Source organism: Odocoileus virginianus, chromosome 31 (assembly GCF_023699985.2).
Source record: "Odocoileus virginianus isolate 20LAN1187 ecotype Illinois chromosome 31, Ovbor_1.2, whole genome shotgun sequence".
Taxonomy (NCBI): Eukaryota; Metazoa; Chordata; class Mammalia; order Artiodactyla; family Cervidae; genus Odocoileus; species Odocoileus virginianus.
Genome location: NC_069704.1, coordinates 11,068,447 through 11,092,395, shown reverse-complemented (window position 1 = coordinate 11,092,395; position 23,949 = coordinate 11,068,447). Strand labels below are relative to the sequence as shown.

The window sequence follows — 23,949 nt, the reverse complement described above, 5'->3', positions numbered from 1 at the left end:
ATATACTATTGGCAATTTGGCTACATATTCTAATATATATTTTTATGATATCCTAAAATATTTAGCCTTAATAACCCTACACAGACTGAAAGAACTAAGATCAATATAATTCCCTAGTGAACTGGAGAAAATAATGAATATGCCATATCTTAAAATCATGTGCAGAAAAATCTCTAGAGTTTCTGCTTTATTCTTTATAAATATACAAGGTACCAGAAGAAAATATTTTAGCTCATTCAGTTTCCTATGTGGATCTTTAGAGAATTCTAAATTTAGTGCTTAGACAGCTACTTAAAAAAAAAAATGACTGACAGAGACAATACTCAATAGGAACTGGTACTATAGTTTTTTTATTTTTTAAATATAATTTTTTTTATTTATTTCTGGCTGTGCTGGGTGTTTGCAGCTGCACAGGCTTTTCTCTAGTCACTGTGAGCAGGGGTTACTATGTAGTTGTGGTGCACGGGCTTCTCTTGTTGCGGAGCACAGGCTCTGGGGCGTGTGGGCTTCAGTAGTTGTGGCACGTGGGCTCACCAGTTGTGGCACATGGGCTTAGTTGCTCCACAGCATGCAGGATCTTCCTGGATTAGGGATTGAACCCGTGTCTTCTGCACTGGCAGGCAGATTCTTTACCATTGAGCCACCACAGAAGCCTGGTGAAGTTTTGAGAAAATTCTGTCAATTCTCTTTCCCTCACCGCAAGTGATCTGTAAAGTCTGGTATTTCCAGGTTTTCTTTCTCCCTCCTTGTCCAATATTATCTATATTTTGTTCACTGGTACCTCCTCCTGTGCCTAACATGTAGATCCTGATGTTTCCTGGGCTTTCAGTCTGCATCATCTTTGCTTTCTTTCTATGTCATTCTTTTTTGGGTAAATTCATCCACTCCCGTTCACTAGTTTCTTAACTCAAAAGAAATATTTACTGAGTGTCTACAATGTGCCAGCACCGTTTTAGGCGCCGAGTGGAGTGGTGAAGAAAGCAGGGTCCTTGTCCTCGTAAAGTTTTACATGGTAATGGGATGATAAACAAACACATAGGTGAAAACGTAAGCTCAGGGGGTGAAAAACTCTTATGAGTGAAATAAAATGAGATATTAGGACATCAAGTAATAGCCGGAGGGATAACAAAAGGTATGTTTTAGAGACAGTAGATAGTGAACGGCCTTCTGAGGAGCTACAGTTACCTAAATAATGGTAAAGAGCAAGCCGTACAGAGGCTCAGAGTAGAGGACCAAGGTTGACGTAGCCAAAGAAAAGCAGAAAGGTCAGGCTGACTGGAACTGAGTAAGGTGAGATAGCTGGGCAAGGACAAGATCATGTTGGATCTTGGACGACGTGGTAAGAACACGGATTTTATTCTATGTGAAATGAGATGCCAATGATGAAATGCATAACCCACCAATAACTGAAACATTTCATGAACTGCTTTGTGTCTTAAAAAAAATCACAGGCGAACCCTTATAAGAAAATAAAGGAGCAAATTCTTGTGACTTTAGTTTAGGTAAAGCCTTCTTAGATTTGATACCAAAAGTACAAATAACAAAAGAAAAATTAGATGAATTGAGCTTCATCAAATTCAAAAATTTTCTGCTTGAAAGGATACCATCAAGGAAGGGAAACAATCCACAGGAGAAAATATTAGCAAATCACATATCTAATAAGAGACTTGAATCTAGAATACATAAAGAACTCTTAAACCTCATTAATAAAAAGGCACATAACATAATTTAAAAATGGCAAAGAACTTGAATAGTAATTTCTCCAAGGAAGAGATACTAACAGACAATAATTAAAGGGAAAGACGTTCAACATCATTAGCCATCAGGGAAGTGAAAATCAAAACTACAAAGACATGCAATGAGCTATTCACTAGGGTGGTTATAATTAAAAAGACAGATAACAAGTGTTGGCAAGATAAAAATTGTAACCTTCATACACTGCTAGTGGGAATATAAAATGGCACATCTGCATGGAAAACAAGTATTTACAAAGCTACCATACGATTTAGCAATTTCACTACTGGAAAGATAAAACCTTATGTCTGCATAAAAACTTGTCCACAACTGTTTATGGGGCTTCCCTGATGGTTCAGAGAGTAAAGAAACTGCCTGCAAAGCTATGGCTTTTCCAGTGGTCACGTATGGATGTGAGAGTTGGACCATAAAGAAGGCTGAGCACCAAAGAAGTGATGCTTTTGAAGGAGATTGTCAATCCTAAAGGAAATCAACCCTGAATATTCATTGGAAGGGCTGATGGTGAAGCTGAAGCTCCAATACTTTCGCCACCTAATGCAAAGAGCTGACTCATTGGAAAAGACCCTGATGCTGGGAAAGAGTGAGAGCAGAAGGGAGCAACAGAGGATGAGATGATTGGATGGCATCACCGACTCAACAGACATGAGTTTGAGCAAACTCTGGGAGATAGTGAAGGACAGGAAAGCCTGGCATGTTGCAGTTCATGGGGTTGCAGAGTTGGACATACTTACCGAAAAACAACTGTTTATAGCAGCATTATTCATAAGAGCCAAAAAGTGGAAACAAATGTCCATCGACTGATGAATGGATAAATAAAATGTGGTATATTCATACAATGGAATATTATTTGATCATAAAAGGTGAAGTGCTGATACATGCTACAAAATAAAAAAGTGTTAGTCACTCAGTCATGTCTCTTTGCCACCCCATGGACTGTAGCCTTCCAGGCTCCTTTGTCCATGGAATTCTCCAAGTAAGAATACTGAAGTGACAGCCATTTCCTTCTCCGGAGGATCTTCTGATCCAGGGGTGAATCTTGAAAACATTATGCCAAGTAAAAGAGGCTGGTCACAAAGGATCACATATATGTGTGTGATATTGAGATTTACAATAAGAGATATATGTTTGGTCTTCATACCCATTTCTTGCACAAAGCTCCTAAGGTCATTGGACTTAAGTGCTAAATTTGACTTTTGCTATGTTTATAGGGTAACTTTTGGGAAGCATCTAAGCATGGTGACTGGTTGCCAGGAGAACCAACCATGTGATTAGAAGATTGGAACTTTCAGTTCCACTCCTCTGACCTCCAGGAAGGGGAGAGGGGCTGGAAGTTGAATCAACTGCCAGTGACCAATCATGTAATCAATCCTGCCCATGTAATGAAGCCTTTGTAAAAACACAGAAGGACTGGGTTAAGAAAACGTCCAGGTTGGTGAACACATGGAGGTGCTGGGAAAGCAGGGTGATGGGAGAGAACATGTAAGTTCCATGACCTTTCCCCATGTCTTGCCCTATCTATCTCTTCCATCTGACTGTTTCTGAGTTATACCCTTTTATAGTAAACTGGTAATTCAGTAAGTAAAATATTCCTGTGAATTCTATGAGTCTAGAATTCATAGTTGCTGGAGTCTATGAGTCCAGCAAGTTGATTGAACCCAAGGAGGGGGTTGTTGGAATCTCTGATCTATAGCTGGTCAGTCAGAAGCACAGGTGATAACCTTGCAAATGGCCTCTGAAGCATAGGGTGCAGGGGCAGTTTCATAGGGCTAAACCCTTAACCTATTGGATCTTAATTTCCATTATGTAACAAAGCTCCTGAATTTAAAATTAAATTTCAATTTGGGAAAGACTGTTAAACCTTCTGCTCAGTTTTGCTCTGAACCAAAAACTGCTCTAAAAAATAAAGTTCATTAAAAATTAAATTCTATTTCATGAGACAAACTTGAAACTAATGATGGCTAACACACACATAAGGAAGCTGTAAGGTCATGGCTAGTAAGGTAGTTTCACCATTTATGAGGGACTGAGACTCCTTTTGTTCCACTCTGTCATTCCTAGACTTAGTTCTTATCACGTCTACTCCAAGGTGGTTGCTGCAGCCAACATCTGCATTCTAACATCAGGATGGAGAAAACGTGAAGGAGAAAAACACGCTGCTTCCTTTTAAGCCATTCTCCAGAAACTGTGTAAGTCCCTTTTGCTTTTATTCTTTGGGAAGAGCTTAGTCATATGGCTACGTTTGGCTGTAGGGAGGCAGAGAAATGTGAATTTTATCCTAGGTGGTGCCACAGATTCCATCTTCTTTGCCATGGGTTCTATCTTGAAGGTACTATAAAATGAATGGAGGGTCAGACATGACAGGGTGCCCATTCCTTCAGGGCCTCGAATTTCTCTCATACAAGAGTCTTGTGTGTGCACCAGAGTAGCCTGATCGGTGCTTATTGCACGTTCTTGCCTCTGTATCTTCAGATGTACTATTTCCTTTGAAATGCTTTCTTTCAAGTTAGTTTCTCCTTTGTCCAACACAAGCTCAATTCCCACTTCTTTATGAAGTTGATCTCTCCTGCTTATAAACACACAGCTCTACCAATCTAACTCATAGGGAGAAGAGAGATTTTAGAGATTATCTTGTATCTTGTTACTCAAACGAGGTTCTTGGACCTGTAGCATCAGCACACTTAGGAGCATATTGCTGCTGCTGCTGCTAAGTCACTTTAGTCATGTCCCCATAGACGGTGTATTAGACATGCAGAATCTCAGGCCCCAGTGCAGACTGACAGAATCAGAATCTTCATTTTTAACAGGATCCTCAGATGATTCATATGTAAATTAAAGTTTGAGAAGCACTGACCCATCATCTTTATACTTAATCAGAAAATGAGGGTCAGGGACTTCCCTGGTGGTCCAGCAGTTAAGAATCCACGGGCCAGGGCAGCGGACTTAGATCCCTGGTCCATGAAGATTCCACGTGCCACAGAGCAACTAACCCTGTGTGCCGCAACTACTGCATCAAGGCTCTAGAACCCGTGCTTTGCAAGGAGAAAAGTCACGGTAAGGAGAAGGCCACGAATCTCAACACATAGTAGTCCCTGCTCTCCGTAACTAGAGAAAGCCTACTGGTACAAAGGCCCAGTACAGCCAAAAATAAATAAATAAAAAGTGAGGGTCAGAGAGAAAACGGCTCATTGACTAGTTAGTACTTAACTTTTCAAATGAAGAGTTAAAATCCACATCTTTTAGTTCACAGCACAAGGCTCTTTCCACTACACCTTTTTGCATCCTCCCTGCTCTAGAGTTTAGTCCTGTGATAGATACTTTGCATTGACCTTATACCTTGTGATAGACCTTTTGAGGGTCATTTTACATTATCATTTAATTCTTAACATTGTCAGTTTTTTCTGTTCATATATTATCCTCCTAACCTTATTTTAAATTCCTAGATGACAGAAATAGTATATTGGGCTTCTCTTAGAGTCTGGACACATTTAAGTGGGTCATTTGTTTCTTTCAAATTGTAACTTAGGAAAACAAATTACTAAAATTTGAAAATTTGAAAAATAACTAAATCCTTTGGGTCTGATCAGAACTCTGCATGAAGTGATGCAACAGTAAATTATTTACATTTGCACTAAGATCTCTATTTTGTGTCTACCTGAACAACATACAATGGGTTAGATGTTCTTCCTCATATTATGCTCTGCATGCCTATCTGTGTCATTGTACTTCCCACATTCTATTGTACTATTTATTTATAAATCTCTTATTCTCTATTTTCTTATGTTCTTTGAGAGTAGTGACTGTATCTAATTTTTTTTTATCCTGTATCCAGCACACAACATGGTATCTGATAAATATTTGATGAGTGACTAGACTACTAATAAATAATGTTTTGACAAAGTATGTTAGAAAATAGCCTTAAGTCTGCATTTATACTACAAGGATAAAAAGACTGATTTTAATATCAAGGATTTTCTACAGATACTTTCAACCAAAATTTCACTTATTGTTAAAAGCATAATAGCATCTTGGTTTTATTTCTGTCTCTTGCAAAACAAATGCACAGAAAACTGTTAATATGTGATAAATGAGGGAAAGGTTAAAAAAAGAGGTTGTAAATAATTTTGATTAAACTCTTCTTTGTGGTTCAGACTAGGACTTGTTTTTTGGATAAAAGAAGAAAACCTGTGAGGATATAAATGAAAGGATCTTTTCTCTTAGGTAACTGAGGAACTTACTATTCATCTTCTAGATGTAAAAGGGAAATTTGGGGTTAAGGACACATACTTCTCAAGGAAGTCGTCCACAGTGAGACTTGCTTTCCATTGATCCAAGACTGAGATATCTGTCTTTCCCAAAATTGAAACAGCTGAAACTAGAAAGGAGAATGGTAAATATTAGCTTCTGGAATTTTCTTTTACACAACACAAGGAAGCCAAACATTCACCTTTTACATTATGGTGTTACCTTTATTTGTTCACAAATGTAATTTTTTTAAAGTTATCAGCTCAGTTCAGTTGCTCTGTTGTGTCTGACTTTATGTGGCCCCATGGACTGCAGCACACCAGGCCTCCCTGTCCATCACCAACTCCCGGAGCTTTCTCAAACTTAAGTCCATCGAGTTGGTGGTGCCATCCAACCATCTCATCCTCTGTCATCCCCTTCTCCTCCTGCCTTCAATCTTTCCCAGCATCAGAGTCTTTTAAAATGAGTCAGTTCTTTGCATCAGATGGCCAAAGTATTAGAGCTTCAGCTTCAGCATCAGTCCTTCCAATGAATATTCAGGACTGATTTTCTTTAGGACTGACTGGTTAGATCTCCTTGCAGCCCAAGGGACTCTCAAGAGTCTTCTCCAACACCACAGTTAAAAAGCATCAATTCTTCAGTGCTCAGCTTTCTTTATGGTCCAACTCTCACATCCGTACATGACTACTGGAAAAACCATAGCTTTGACTAGATGGACCACTGTCAGCAAAGCAATGTCTCTGCATTTTAATAGGCTGTCTAGGTTTGTCTTAGGTTTTCTTCCAAGCAGCAAGCATCTTTTGATTTCATGGCTGCAGTCACCATCTGCAGTGATTCTGGAGCCCAGGAAAGTAAAGTCTGTCACTGTTTTCATTGTTTACACATCTATTTGCCATGACATAATGTGACCAGATGCCATGATCTTCCTTTTTTGAATGTTGAGTTTTAACCCAGCTTTTTCACTCTCCTCTTTCACTTTCATCAAGAGGCTGTTTATTTCTTCTTTGCTTTCTGCCATAAGGATGGTGTCATCTGCATATCTGAGGTTATTGATATTTCTCCCAGCAATCTTGATTTCAGCTTGTGCTTCATTCAGCCCAGCATTTTGCATAATAATGTACTTTGCATATAAGTTAAATAAACAGGATGACAATATACAGCCTTGATGTACTCATTTCCCAATATGGAACCAGTCTGTTGTTGCATGTCCAGTTCTAACTGTTGCTTCTTGACCTGCATACAGATTTCTCAGAAGGCAAGTAAGGTGGTCTGTTATTCCCTTCTCTTTAAGAATTTTCCACAGTGTTGTGATCCACACAGTCAAAGGCTTTGGCATAGTCAATAAGGCAGAAGTAGATGTTTTTCTGGAACTCTATTTCTTTTTCAATGATCCAATGAATGTTTGCAATTTGATCCCTGGTTCCTCTGCCCTTTCTACATCCAGCTTGAACATCTGGAAGTTCATGGTTCACATACTTTTGAAGCCTGACTTGGAGAATTCTGAACAATTACTTTGCTAGAGTGTGAGATGAGTGCAACTGTGTGGTAGTTGGAACATTCTTTGGCTTTGCCTTTCTTTGGGATTGGAATGAAAACTGACCTCTTCCAGTCCTGTGGCCACTGCTGAGTTTTCCAAATTTGCTGGCATACTGAGTGCAGCACTTTCACAGCATCATCATTTAGGTTTGAAATAGCTCAACTGGAATTCCATCACCTCCACTAGCTTTGCTTATAGTGATGCTTCCTAAAGCCCACTTGACTTTTCATTCCAGGATGTCTGGCTCTAGGTGGGTGATCACACCATTGTGATTATCTGGGTCAGTAAGATATTTTTTTGTATAGTTCTTCTGTGTATTCTTGCCATCTCTTCTTAATAGCTCTATACAGTCAGCAAAAACAGGACAGGGAACTGACTATGGCTCAGATCATCTTATTGCAAAATTCAGACTTGAATTGAAGAAAGTAGGGAAAACCACTAGACCATTCAGGTATGACCTAAATCAAACCCCTTACAATTATACAGTGGAAGTGTGATTCAAGGGATTAGATTCAATAGACAGAGTCAGAGTGCTGGAATAACTATGGATGGAAGTTTGTGACATTTATAGAAGGCAGTGATCAAGACCATTCCCAAGAAAAAGAAATGCAAAAAGGCAAAATGATTGTCTTGAGGAGGCCTACAAAGAGCTGAGAAAAGAAAAGAAGCTAAAGGCAAAGAAGAAAAGGAAATATATACCCATCTGAATGCAGAGTTCCAAAGAATAGCAAGGAGAGATAAGAAAGTCTTCCTCAGTGATTAGTGCAAAGAAATAGAGAAAAACAATAGAATGGGAAAGACTAGAGATCTCTTCAAAGTTATACCAGACTCCAAATACTTTTTTTTCCATTTATTTTTATTAGTTGGAGGCTAATTACTTTACAATATTGTAGTGGGTTTTGTCATACATTGACATGAATCAGCCATGGAGTTACATGTATTCCCCATCCCGATCCCCCTCCCACCTCCCTCTACCCGATCCCTCTGATTTTTACAGCTCCCATCAAACAAACAAACAAAGAAACAACCCTCTCAATCATGGAACAATATCACCTGAACATAGTATCCTCATTTTTACAGCCTTTCTTTTGCTTATACAGCACTACCATCCCAGACAATCCTGTTCCACAGCTCATGTGACTCCTCATAAAACCAGCTCACTTGGATACATTCCCTTTGAAGGGCCATAATATTATCAGTAGCACGCACTTCAGTACTTAATCATATATGGTCATATTTTAAATTTTTATGTGTATCTATAGCTTGTCTCCCAAAGTAGAACCTCAGTTCCTTAAGGAGAGGGACCATGTCAGATGCTTGCGTCAGCAAAAGCAACTCAGTGAAGAGGCAAAGGACTTGCATTATACCTAAGTGTTGGTTCTTACTAGTTTTGTTACCCTGAACAAATCACTGAACATTTGAGTCTGTGCTTCACTGAAAAATATAAAAGTTTAGTGGTTAAGAATACAGGTCTGGGGAAAAAAAAAAAAGAATACAGGTGTGGAATCACCCTAACTAGATTTTAATACATATACTGCTACTTACTAACTGTATGGTCTTGTGTAAATCTCTTAACCTCTTTCTAACTCAGTTTCCTTATCTGCAAATTAGGAATAATAATGACCTTTTCATAGTGTTGTAAAGATTAAATGTGCTAAGACATGTAAATTGCTTAGAATGGTGCCTGATATGGTGTAAATGCCTAATAAATCTTGGCTGTTATTATCATTTTTAAAAAGAAGAAAAAAGAAATAAGAGAAATAATTAATTCATTTTCCCTTCTGTACTTTAAAAGAAGCAGTTTGATGAAAACTACTATCGATGGGGCTTCCCAGGTGGTGCTAGTGGTAAAAGCCCACCCACCATTGCAGGAGACATAAGAGATGTGAGTTCGATCCCTGGGCCAGGAAGATCCCTTGGAGAGGGCATGGCAACCCCCTTCAGTATTCTTGCCTGGAAAATCCCATGGACAGAAGAGCCTGGCAGGTTACAGCATATAGGGTTGCAAAGAGTCAGACACGACTGAGGCGACCTAGCATGCATGAAAGCACACACTACTGTTGATCTTGTTTCCAACCTGATCGAGACATTCAGTCCACTGACCCTATCATTTTTACAATATTCATCCCCTCTCATGTCCTCATTTCCTTTCTCATACAGTTTAGTTTCCACAGCCTCATAATCACTCTCTTACAAAGAGTCAAGTTCCTTGCCTCTCTTTCCCTTATACCAACTTAGAAAACCCCTAGTCTTCACTTTGTATATGTACACTAAAAGTGAAAATGTTAGTCGTTCTGTCATGTCTGACTCTTTGTGACCCCATGGAGGGTAGCCCGCCAGGCTCCTCTGTCCATTAAATTCTCCAGGCAAGAATACTGGAGTGGGTGGCCATTCCCTTCTCCAGGGGATCTTCCCAACACAGGGATCCAACCTGGGTCTCCTGCATTGCAGGCAGATTCTTTACCATCTGATCCACCGGGAACTCATATGCGTATATGTACACTAGAACAATTAAAAATTATTTGGAAAAAAAAATTCACCCAGACATTCTGAATGAGCTCACTTCAAATTATGACCATAAATTTTAAATGGGCATCCAACTTTGACAGATGATAATAGTAATTCATCTTAATATCCTTTTAATAAAAAGGATTTTCTCATTCTTTAAGACATTTGACACCTCCCTTCAAATTTTTGATACTCATCCCCCTACCCACTCTCTGTCAGAAAATTAATATAAGTAGAGAAGAACAACCTCATCTTCCACCACCAATTCTAACATCTAACTGGCATAAGTACCTACAATCTTTGCCTTCATCTCTATCACAGTAGAAGAACCATCCTGGCTTCTAACACCAACTCCTCCAACTGTGCTCTTGGTTCTATTCTCTTTTATTAGCTTTTTTCTTTCCTGCATCATCATTTTCTCTCTTTTTACCAAGATTATTTCCTTTGGCAAACAAACATTTCATAGTCTCTTTCCTTATCATGCATGTATATATTTTTAATCTCACATATTAAAAAAATTCTCTTAACTCATTTCTCCCTTCAGCTAGTGCATCTCCATTTTTCTATGTATTGTCATAGCAAAATTCTTCAAAAGAGCTCATTATGTCCACCATCTCACATCCCACTGTGCATTCTCTTCTCAAAATACTCTGATCAGGTTTTCATACATAATATTCCAGGGAAACCACTCCTATCAAGGTTATCGATCTGCATTTAATTAAGCTAGTGGTCAATTCTATTTTCATCTTACTCGACACTTTCCAAAGCAAAAGATGATACTTCATACATATTCATTTAAAAAATAGTTTTATAGTCGGTGTATCACTACAAATTAGAGTAGCCTTCATACAGCTGGGCAAGATCCTACTGTAATACAAATAGTAGAATGTCAGAATATTTTAAGACTTCATCATTTACATATCTTTTATTTGCTTTATTCATGTCTAGTATAAGCTTTCCAATTCCTTGCTTTGTCACCTAAATACTTTGTCACATAAAAATATTAATTTATAAACTTCTTGGAAGTCTGATATGAATACATTTTTACATAATGAGAAAACAGTGCAGTTTCTTAATAATTTATTATGCTAAACTCTGAAATACTTTTAAAAATAGATTTTTAAAAAATAAAAATAAAACATACCTCTTGTCCATGGCCTCCTAAACTTATTATCAGTAACACTTGCAGGATAATTGTCATCTTGATATAAACATGAAGGGATCCGAAGCAATAAAGCATCTTTGCACAACTTCTTTCTAACCACACTCTGTGTAAGAAAGATTATGAAATATTTTAATGTATATTGAATTAAAAATATTTATCTGTCATATTCCATAATATTAAAATTCTCTATTGTTTCAAATTTATATTATTTTCATTTAAAGGTAATACATGTTCACTATAAAATATCTAACACAGAACCACATAACTGAGGAAGTCACGGTCCCTAGTGATACCAATTAGTCTGGTATATTTTCCTACATACTTTGTTTTCTAGATTAGGCTGAAATGTCTGTGTGTATTTCATAAAAAAAAAAAAAATGGGATCGTATCATTTATACACCATTTAGCAAAGTGCTGTTTTTCACTTTTAGTATAATATGGCTATCTTAAATTTTGTTTTCTACATCTTTGTACTGTTTCACTTGTGATATCCAGCAAATATGTTACTCAATTTAAAACAATTTAATAATTAAATTTTAAAAGGATGTTAAATCAGTTAAGAAAGCATGTAAATAAAAATTCTCTATGCTTGGTTCTGTCTTTACTTTCCAGCTTTATTTCCCATTGCTCTTTAATACTAACTGTAGTCTTTAAATAGAGCAATCACTACCCTCTTAACATTTAGTGATCACTTCCCCATCAACAGGATGCCTTTGAAAAGTGCCCTGCTACTCTTCTCTAGCTGTCAAAATTTTATTCACCTTTCAAAGCTCATCTTAAGCAAATTTCCTTAGTGACTCCCAACTTCTCACGAATTCATTATTCTATGTATTTGGACAAATGATAGTTTCTTTCATTATTTCCTAAGAGTTTTATGTTTGCCGAAGGCTTAATAACATACTAAATAAGAGGCCCAATTATCTAAGAATAAATAGTATGAAGAAAAGATGAGTTAAGTAATTCATAAATAATGAGGACCAAAGTTTCATAGTCAAAAGTCAAAGGTTCATCATCAAATGGAACATTACCTAAAAAACAAAATAAAGTCATAAAAATTAAAATTTATTTTAATTAAATTTTGTTTCTAATTAGCTTATAAGTGCTTTGTTATAATTTTCCTCAAAACTGTATTATAAGATGATATGTGTGATACTAGTCATTACTTCACCTGTGATCATAAACAAGATATTTCTAGAAAATATTTGAGGATTTAATCAAAATTTCCCAAGGCATCTCTGACTCCTTTGATATTCAAACCTTTTTCTTTGTCTTACCTGTTATCTGATCTGATTTTGTCAAATTTTCATCTGATAATAGCTTTACCTGTTATTTGAGTGATTCTTCAACACTGTTTTCATGAACTTTACAAAACCCTGTATATTTTGCAAGATTTGCCATTGATTAGTATATTTGTACTGTATCATGGGGGTGTGGTACACCAGTGGAAAACTAAGATACCATGGGCAAGAATAAAAGTCTGAGGAAGTTTGTGTATAGACTAATTTTTCAAGTGGATAATACATTCATAAATACATCTGTATAACAATGACCTCTGACTCCCTAACATGTATGTGGTACATACGCCTCCCATGCAATGATACATTTGCCTCTCTGTTATGATAGAATAATGAGATGGCAAGAACTATGAACTGGTGTGTGACAATTATTCTAATTAGTTTCTTAACAATGTACCTTGTTTGAATTTCAGCTTTGTACAAGGTATTCAACTTCTTTAGACACATTTGTCTAACCTGTAAAACTGTAAAACCTGTGTAATAATAGTATCTTCCTCATGGAGTAGTTATGGTCATCAAAATGACATAATCCATCAAAAGAGTAAGTGATCAAATGATATAATTAAAGTAGTAAGGGACTAATACATATTGCTACAGTCATTTTATCATAGAGATAACTGGAATTATTTTTCCCCATTCCTGCTGAGAAAAATCACTCAAGATCATCCATAAAAGCAGCCCAAACTTGCTAACAGTTTCCACTTTTTTCCCATTGACAGCTTCAAATTCACATTAAATTGGCAACAATTTCCTCCCCAAATAGTGTTTTTAAGGTATATTAAAACTGGAAAGTAGTTTTTAGTGAATTTCAAAGTAGGACTAAGGATTACTCTAAGGACTATTAAAAAGTGATCATAATATACAGTGCATGTAGATAACATTTTCATATCATAATTCTTAGTAATCAGGTCATGACCTAATAACACCCTACCTCATTCAAATAATCTATTGCACAATATTTGAATGCTGGAAACATATCTTCTTTCTTTGAAAGCAGTACAAATTTCACATCTGGAAATACAAAAATTAAAAAGAAATATTTGGTAGAATAGCAAAGCTGGGAGCAGAAAACCATTCTTAGTCACAAAACATTGGTTCATTCATTTTTTAAAAAGGCTCTGAATGATAAAAGTTTAACTATGAAAATAACATTACTATGATTTAAATCTAATATGAAAATAATATATACACTGGTATAAAATTATTCACATATTTTTCATATTATTTTATCCATACAATCCTAGTTGGTGGATTGCAATATATTTAATATCATCGTTTTGTTGCAAAAGAGGCTGAGGTTCACAAGACTAATAGCATGGTTTTCTCATGATAACTGCATTTCTTAAGTGAACCAAGGGCAAAACTGTGCTGAAGCAGTGGAGTAGAATTTGGAAAATTCCACTCTCTAAGAAAATAAAAAGTGAAATCACTCAGTTATTTCAGGCTATTTGCGACCCCATGGGCTGTAGCCTACCAGGCTCCTCCATCCATGGGATTTTCCAGGCAAGAATACTGGAGTGGGTTGCCATTTCCTTCTCCAGGGGATCTTCCCAACCCAGGGATCAAACCCAGGTCTCCTGCATTGTAGGCAGATGCTTTACCGTCTGAGACACCAGGGAAGTCCCAAGAAAATAAAAAGCCTTAAGTTAAATTCCCTATTAGTTACTCCATTTGGAATAAAGCAACTATAGTATATTATTTTAGGTCATTGGGTCATTATTAGTAAATCAAAAAATTCACCTAATGAAGTAAAATTTTTTCCTTTTCTTTTCCAGTATGGTTTATCCCAGGATATTGAATATAGTTCTCTGTGCTATACAGTAAGACCTTGCTGTTTATCCATCATATACATAATAGTTTAGGATGAATAAATTATTTAATAGCTTAGGATGGATAAACCAGTTAATAGCTAAACTATTAAACTATTTAATAGTTTGGGATGGATAAACCAGTCAATCCTAAAGGAAATCAGTCCTGAATATTCATTGGAAGGACTGATGTTGAAGCTGAAGCTCCAATACTTTGGCCACCTGATGTGAAAAACTGACTCTTTGGAAAAGACCCTGATGCTGGGAAAGATTAAAGGCTGGAGGAAAAGGGGATGACAGAGGATGAGATGGTTGGATGGCATCCCCAACTCAATGGGCATGAGTTTGAGCAAGTTCAGGGAGTTGGTGATGGACAGGGAAGCCCGGCATGCTACAGTCTATGGGGCCACAAAGAGTTGGACACAACTGAGCAACTGAACTGTATTATACATAATAGTAATAGTAATAATACATCCATTAGTCCTGGATAGTCCCAATAAATAAGCTTTTGAAAGTTGAATAAGTCTAAGATGGTAACAAGATCAGAGGAATTACAGCTTAGAAAATTTACTCTAGGACATAGTCCAGTTTATCAGAAAGTTCTTAGCATTTTGATCAATCATTTAAAATATTGAGGAATTCAGATATAAACTAGTTTTCATACACTAGTAGTTTGTCAATAAGCTTTCAGTGAATGAAACATATCATTTTAATTCAAATGGTCTTGCCTTGGTTTTATTATCATTCTAAATTTGAGGTTTACCTATTTCCTAATGGTAAAAGGGCTCACCAGGACTCATCTATATTAATTGGTTATGAACTATTCCTATTTTCAGTTATTATCAAGTGAACATCCTTAATTACTCAACTACTGGATTAAAAACCTAAGAGCTGACTTCTTAATATAGAATAAAATTATTTCATTTCATTAATGAATCAGAAGACATTTTGAATATTACAGTAAGTGCTCCAATGAAAACAAACCCCATAAGCTATCTGAATATTTTAAATACTGTTAGATTCTGATATCAACAAATGTGAGGAACATAGAGTGTCAGTGCCCTCTTTTGCTCTTAGCTAAACAATGCCAACATAACATCTTCTAACTGGTGATTACTCCTCTGGAAATATTTCCAACCATTGTACTTTTGTACCTTTTCCGTACAGTGTATCACTGATATCTGAAGCAAATATTGATTCTAGAATTTCTACTTCCTGATACTACACTTCCAAAAAAAAGTTATCTGATTGTGCCTGAACCAGAAAAAGTTAAAAATCACAACTTTACTTACTTTATCCATTCAAGTTATTGTTGGCATTTTTCTTAAATGTTCCTTTCTTATGAAGCCTATATTCCATTAATGTCAGATTCATCACTCCCATCAACTACCTTAAATAATAATTACTGTTGTATTGAAGTTAACCATTTAAGTCCATGCTAGACATATACTAATAAAAAAAAACGTTGCCAATTACATTTATAAAATATCTATCAACTGTATTTCACTGCATTACAGATATCTGAATCCATCCATAGTGGTGGGTGGATAGGAAGGGAGAGAAACTGGCTTACTTCTAAAATCCAAGACAAGGGGGAAAACAAGCAAATCATGGTTAGAGAGAAAGTATTTTAAAAACTCATCTTTCGAATTGCAGTAATTCCTGAAGTAGCTTTCCTTACCTGTTTCTAAAAATTTTATCTCTCTTGTGCGTCCTCCTGTCAGGAGGCCAAAATGAAAATGCTTCCTCCTGTCACTGGGCCAAAATGAAAATGCATGCAAATCATTAGGTCAGGATCTTAGAGAAGTTAGGTTTTTCAAGATTTTTTCCACCCAGCTTTACTGAGCAGAATTGACAAATAAAAACTGTATATATTTATAGTGTACAAATATGGAGTGGAATATTATTCTCAGGACTACTTAAGATCACACACTGGTGAGTAATCTCCCACAGCATCAGGCATCGGGAGACTTCTCCCCTTACTTCCTTGCACAAAGACCACACTTTCACCATGTCAAATGGCAGAGGAGGTAAGGTTCACGTATATTCTCAAGTTGTTTAATTTACGCAGCCTAATTACTGGTTAGAAAGCGTATTGGCCTTTCTGTTCCTTTCACATCCTCTGTTCTCGCCCAGTCAGGTTCAGTGGACTCTTGTTCTGTCTTGTCCCCACAGGACCATGTGAGCCGGACCTCACAGATCTGCTTTCCAGAAAGTTGCCATACTCTAGCCCCATCCAGATCTTGTCTTCCTCTCAGCTCAAGAATACCTTGCCTAACGCCTCTCTCCAGCCTCTCAGGAAATAGCCTACTACCGTTCTTCACAAGAGAAAATTCCCGCCCACCGGACGCGTGACCTCTGACCTTGGACTCCGTGCTTCCATTGGCTAGCCAGGCCAGGCCACGCCCCACCTTATCCTGTCACTCGGGCAGCGGGTCCTTCTGCTGTCCTGGCTTCAGAAGGTGAGCGCCGAAGCAGGAACATGGTTAACGCAGAGGTCTTCAAGGGTGAGCACATTTTCACCGCACAGGCTGAACGGTGACAGTGAAGATGGTGGTGGGAATCCCGATGGAGCCTGTGTGAGAAGTTGCGGCGACTACTCAGAGTCTGGGATTCTTTGGTGTGGCTGCTCCTGAGGTGGTACGGCCTGATGAGCACGAGGGCAGAAGCGTCCCGGAGGGCAGATTGAGAGGATTTAGCAACCACATTCAGGGAAAGAGGAAAGCGAAAGGGAGGAGGCAAGCATGACTCTAAACATGCCTGACTAGGTGTTGGTCGTGCCTCAGTGGACGAGCAACATTCGGGGAAGGGCAGGAAGATGACGAGTTATAATTGGGAAACGCAAAGTGTATGCCTTGATTCTGGGGTGGCTCAGCGGTTAAGAATCCTCCTCCGACGCAGGAGACACCACGGATTCGATCCCTGGGTCTGTAAGATCCCCTGGAGGAGGGCATGGCAACCCACTCCAGTATTCTTGCCTGGAGAATCCCATGGACAGAGAAGCCCGGCGGGCTACAGTCACACAGTTTGACACGACTGAAGCGACTGAGCATGCATAGTTATATCTCGATTAGCAGCCACCTTTTCACCAACAGACTCTTTTAGAAGTTTCTAGACCCACCCAAGAAGGAAGAAGACTTAACCCTTTCTGTTTCGTAACTTCTGAGTTCCTTCCTGTGACATAGCTTGGCATTAGATTCCTTCCCAGAAAACTGCAAGCATTTACATTTGTTTATTTTCCTAATACATGAGTTCTTTTTAAGTTATTATTGAAATACCAATGAAAGGTGAGTGGTTAAGGCACAATAGGTTACCTTAATTCTATTTTGTACAGGTTGGTACAATTTGCTACAGCATTATGTTTTAATGTTCAACAAGAATAAAGTGTGAAGATGTTCATCTGGCATTGAGATACATTAATTATTTGCATTCTTGGCTCTATATCTTTTATTAGAACTGATTTTAATTTGAATAATTTTGCAAAGATTACAAAAGTAACATATAGTTATACTCAGTGTAGCCAGTGAAACTATCCAAAGATGGATACAGAAAAAGTAGTCTTTATTACCATCCCCAACTCCCAGGTAGATGATGTTAACATCTGGGGTGTATATTCACACTTTCCTGCATGTTCATACCAATTTATACAGACATACCTATGCAAAATAGGTTGGCCAACTATTTAAAAATGGGTAACTTATTTTCCTCCCTAAACAATACATCTTGAACAACCTTCCTGTTCAAGATAAACAGATTCAACTCATTTTTAAACAGTCACATGTTTCATAGGAAGGATATACCATAATTTATCCAAACATTCTACTACTAATGGATTTTAACAGATTGTTTCCAGTTTTTTACTGTGAAAATAATGCTGCTGTAAGAATTTTTGGACACATGATCTTGAATATTATTACTGATATTTCTATGGTATAGATTTGTGTTGTTTTGCTGACTCACATAATGGCAGCATTTCACATTTAATAGATGTTGCCAGTTTACTTTCCAAAAATTGTGGCATTTTATGTTAACAGTGCCTGAGAGAAACCGTTTTCCTAAATATGCAACAGAAATGAATATATTGCTCTTTAAATTTATTTGCTGGACTTCCCTCATAGCTCAGTTGGTAAAGAATCCACCTGCAGTGCAGGAGATCCCTGTTCAATTCCTGGGTGGGGAAGATCCTCTGGAGAAGGGATAGGCTACCCACTCTAGTATTCTTGGGCTTCCCTTGTGGCTTAGCTGGTAAAGAGTTGCCTGCAATGCGAGAGACCTGGGTTCGATCCCTGGGTTGGGCAAATCCCCTGGAGAAAGGCTACCCACTCCAGTATTCTGGCTTGGAGAATTCCATGGACTTTATAGTCCATAGGGTCTAAAAGACTTGGACGTGACTGAGTGGCTTTCACTTTCAAATATATTTGCTGATCTGATGCATGAAAGATACTATCTTGTTTTAATTTGCATTTCTCTGATTGCTGCTGAGATTAAGTATTTTTTAGAAGTTTATGAGCCCTTTTGTATTTCTTCTTCCAAGACCTAGTTGCCTAAGGATTATGTGTGTGGATGCGATCTGGCAATTTTTTAAAAATTCATTTTCATTGGAGTATAATTGCTTTACAATGTTATGTTAGTTTCTTCTATATGGCAAAGTGAATCAACTATAGGTGTGTGTGTGTGTGTGTGTGTGTGTATATATGTATGTATGTATGTATATATCCCCCTTTTGTTGATTTCCTTCCTGTTTAGATCATTACAGAGCATTGAGTAGAGTTCCTCGTGTCATGCAGTAGGTTCAGGCAATTTTTCTATTGAGTAGGTTGTCTTTTATAAGATCTAAAATATAGGTATATTAGTTAATATCAAATCTAGCTATGTAAAAAACAGAAAATTCCAAAATAATATAAAATTTACTTCTCTTTCACGTAAATGACATATAGAAGCAAACGTTTCAAAACTGATATGGCAGCTGTTCCCACAAAGTCTTCAGGGACTTACCTTCCAGCTCATTACACTGAACTTCCTAGGTTGTGATCCTTGTTTTCATGGTCTCAGGTGACAGTATCTGTGTTTTCAGGCAGCAGGATTGAGGAAGGAATGAAAAAGAGGAGAGACCAAGGGCACAATGTTTCCTTATATAATCTGTAATTCAAATCATGAAATATAATGTTCATATAGAAGAATCCATAAGACAATGTATAGTTTAAAAATTATTTTAAAGGAACATCCATGCAAACTCCACTCAGAAACAGAGCATTACAAGAATTTCAGGAGCTCTCTGTTTTCTTTTCTAATCACAATTCTCCCTACAGGAAATCTCCTCCTAGATCTAGAGATTACTATAATCCTGACTTTATGATAATCATTGCCTTGCTTTTCTTTAGAGTTTCACCCAAGTACATACTTCTAAATGATACAGTTTTGCCTATTTTTCAAATCTTACTGTTTGTGTTAGCTTGGTTCTTGCTTCTTCTGTTCAGTGGGTGTTGTTGTATGTATATATATTACTTAAATTTCATTGTTGAATTGCTACCATCATATAAATATACCTCACTTGTTTATACATTCTACTATTGATGGGCCTTTGAATTGTTATTTTTGGGAAATTACAAATAATGCTGCTGTCAACATCCTTGTATGTTTATCTTAGTACGTATATACCTTTCTCTAGGATATAAATTTAGGAATGAATTTCTTGATTATTGAGAAATGTGTATATCTTCATTTTTATTCAATAATGCCAAACTGTTTTTCAAAATGATTGTACCAATTTATGCTTCCACCAGCAACATTTGAGAGTTCCTGTTGCCCTATATTCTCACTGACCCTTATCAATTTCATTCTGTTTGAGAATCTGGTACGTATCTAGCTGTCTCTTCAGGAAGGTTCCCATAAGCTGCTATGTGACATCTCTGCTTACATTGACCATGCCCTAGTCACATGGTAATTCCTATATGTAATAAAGGTTAGAAAATTCAGGTTTTATTCTGGACTGTCATCTGCGTAGTCACAACTTGGAGATTCTTTTACTAAAATAAGAAGGAGAGAACAAATTTGGGGACATACATAGTAGTCTCTGCCACATTAATAATAATTTTAAAATAGCTGACTTTTATTGAGCACTCACTATGTGACAAATACTTTTACAAACTTTTTGCCACTCTTTATAAACTAGATGCCATATTGCAAACCCCAATTTACAGATAAGAAAACTGGGACACTGAAAACTTATGTATCTAATTAATTTATTAATGAGTAGTGTTAAAAGAATGAGTAGCTAAAAAGTATGAGACAGAATTGCAAACCCAAGTACTCTGGTTCAGAATCCAGGCTTTTAGCTAGGCCATATACCCTTTAGAAGGAATATTTGTTCTTGGTCTGCTATATGTTTTGCAAAGATTTTCTCCCTGCTTATCTTTGGAAATTTCTAAAAGTTTTCTTTTATATCTACATTGGATTTTACATCTGAATCATCTATATTTTATCTTAGTTGCTAATGTTTCTGCATCATTTCTAAAATTATGCATATAAGAGAATCTTAGGACAATTAGTTTTCCCTGTAAGTTTTAATTCACCCTTATTTGCACCACTACTATTTTGAATCTAGGAGGAAATAAATGCTTAGACACACTTGAATATAAACTAAGTTGATAAGCCATAAAGGAAGGGGGGAACTCCCCTTCTATCTAGATTAATTCCACACTTTTGTGGAAATCTCCTGTGATGATGTTAAGCTTCATTGTTGGATTCACATGCTGTGCTATTGAGGCTGTAGCAATAATGTTTAATGTTTTTGAGAACATAACTTTATATGCCAGGCCCAGTATGGAAGCAATGAAAAGGCAAAAATGAGGAAAAAATCTTTAATAAGCTCACAAATCCTTGTCTGAAGTTGTTTTTCATCTCTTCAGATAATTCTGTACCCTGTTGCCAGGATGATTTTTTTTTTTTAAGTCTTTATTGCATGTGTTACAATACTGCTTCCATTTCATGTTTTGGTCCTTTATTTCTTGTTCTTGGCTACTAGGTATGTGGGATCTTAGCTCCCCCACCAGGGATCAAACTCAAAACCCCTGCATTGGAAGGTAAAGTCTCAACCACTAGACCACCAGGGAAGTCCCCAAGGATGATATTTCTAAAACAACTTACTGAGAATATCATTCTGCTATATACTCTTTCATCTTTCTTTTACATACAGGATAAAATCTGAAATCCTTGGCATGGAACAACTATTTACTCAACCCCATTTACATTGGAACCTTGAACCACTGGCCATTCTCTGAACATCCCCCACACCCTACCACTTCCAAGTCTTTGTTCCTGCTGTTTTATTTTGTTTTATTTTTTTTTTTTTTTTTTTTAAATTTTTATTAGTTGGAGGCTAATTACTTTACATCATTACAGTAGTTTTTGTTATACATTGATATGAATTAGCCATGGATTTACATGTATTCCCCATCCCAGTCCCCCCTCCCACCTCCCTCTCCACCTGATCCCTCTGGGTCTTCCCAGTGCACCAGGCCCGAGCACTAGTCTCATGTACCCAACATGAGCTGGTTATCCGTTTCACCCTAGATAATACACATGTTTCAATGCTGTTCTCCTGAAACATCCCACCCTCGCCTTCTCCCAGAGTCCACAAGTCTGTTCCATACATCTGAGTCTCTTTTTCTGTTTTGCATATAGGGTTATCGTTACCATCTTTCTAAAGTCCATATATATGTGTTAGTATACTGTAATGGTCTTTATCTTTCTGGCTTACTTCGCTCTGTATAATGGGCTCCAGTTTCATCCATCTCATTAGAAGTGATTCAAATGAATTCTTTTTAATGGCTGAGTAATATTCCATGGTGTATATGTACCACAGCTTCCTCATCCATTCGTCTGCTGATGGGCATCTAGGTTGCTTCCATGTCCTGGCTATTATAAACAGTGCTGCGATGAACATTGGGGTGCATGTGGCTCTTTCAGATCTGGTTTCCTTGGTGTGTATGCCCAGAAGTGGGATTGCTGGGTCATATGGCAGTTCTATTTCCAGCTTTTTAAGAAATCTCCACACTGTTTTCCATAGTGGCTGTACTAATTTGCATTCCCACCAACAGTGTAAGAGGGTTCCCTTTTCTCCACACCCTCTCCAGCATTTTGTTTTCTAATCACACGCTGAAGCAAAGCAAAGTGAAGTCGCTCTGTTATGTCTGACTCTTTGTGATCCCCTGGACTGTAGCTTACCACGCTCCTCCATCCATGGGATTTTCCAGGCAAGAGTACTGGAGTGGGTTGCCATTTCCTTCTCCAGAGGATCTTCTCGACCCAGGGATCAAACCTGGGTCTTCGGCATTGTAGGCAGACGCTTTACCTTCTGAGTTACCAGGGAAGTCTGCTCTTTTATTTTGTTTTCTAATCACATGTTGAAACCCTATTTATTCTATAAGGTTCAGTTCAGATGTTTCCACCTCCCACTGTTAATATTGGAATTGTTGTTGTTTAGTCACTGAGTCATGTCTATCTCTTTTGTGACCCCCGTGGACTGTAGCCTGCCAGGTTCCTCTGTCCATGGAATCTCCCAGGCAAGAATCCTAGAGTGGGTTGCCATTTTCTTCTCCAGGGTATTTTCCCAACCCAGGGATCGAACCTGTGTCTGCTGAACTGGCAGGAGGATTCTCTACCACTGAGCCAACAGGGAAGCACAATCTTGGAACTGGTTGTTACCTTTTCTGCCCTTGGAGTTGTTGTCAACATCCCACTTTAGGAAATTTTCATGCTTTGCATTAAATTTGTTTTGTGTCTGCTTCCCCAACAGACCACAGGCTTCTTGAGATGGTAGACCATGGACCTTGTCTTAATTATATACTTTGTAACTAGTACAGTGCTCCATCTGGAGTAAGGTCTGAAATGAATATTTAATTCACTTAAAATCTGGCACCAGGCTATTTTGAAATAATAGCTATCAAGATTTTGTTTGTTATTCATTTTTAGGTTTTGTGTGTTTTTACAAGAGCACCTAATGTGTATGAATTATTACAGCCACACACACACCAGCCAAAGTGAGCATGGTATGAATATGGCGGATAACCATCTTGAAACAGAATTGCAAATTAGTCTGAAACTGATCATGGAGAAAATCTGGATATATGGAATGAAATAACATTGCACAAATGTGTTGCATAAGTAGCTTATTGTCTCACATTTGCAAATTTATGGGTGTAGCCTCACATACTATCTTTTGATCAGTAAGGAACTCCTTCACATAAATAGAGACCAAACATTTTAGCACAACATATGTCATCTAATTAAACTAGTAATAGTGCTAGAAGAGAGCTGTGGTAGTATCAGCATGTAAAGACATTTTCACAAGTATAGAAGAGAAATATAACCTTTCATATTCATGTAGTTTACTTTGTTTTCACATAGAGCCAAATGTTATTGTAGCTTATGTTTGCAATCTTTGTCTCTGGAGACACTGTCAGTAATTTTCTGTTCCACATATCCAACTTCTGAACGTTTTTCTAAGTATGAGCCGTCTCAGACCGCACATGCTCCCTGTCTCTTTCGTACACTGAAAATTCACGTAAGTTATGTTTCAGGCCAAGATGAAAACTTTATCCACGCTTATACTTGACTCCATACTCTCCAAAGGAGGCA

The 23,949-nt window shown here is 37.4% G+C and overlaps 1 protein-coding gene across 3 annotated transcripts in view; it reads right to left on the bottom strand.

The window, feature by feature from the left end:
• The window catches only part of SHOC1 (shortage in chiasmata 1), a 90,497-nt gene extending 73,474 nt beyond the window's left edge, over positions 1 to 17,023 (bottom strand). For 2 of the 3 annotated variants that reach the window (XM_070459287.1, XM_070459289.1), the window contains exons 1-5: positions 16,580 to 17,023; positions 15,992 to 16,065; positions 13,434 to 13,513; positions 11,187 to 11,310; positions 6,040 to 6,127 (exon numbers count right to left, since the gene is read on the bottom strand). In XM_070459287.1, the coding sequence (XP_070315388.1) occupies positions 6,040 to 6,127; positions 11,187 to 11,310; positions 13,434 to 13,478 (257 nt within the window). In that variant the 5' untranslated portion in view covers positions 13,479 to 13,513; positions 15,992 to 16,065; positions 16,580 to 17,023. The other variant, XM_070459288.1, reaches the window with a different exon arrangement.
• Positions 17,024 to 23,949: the final 6,926 nt, after the last annotated feature.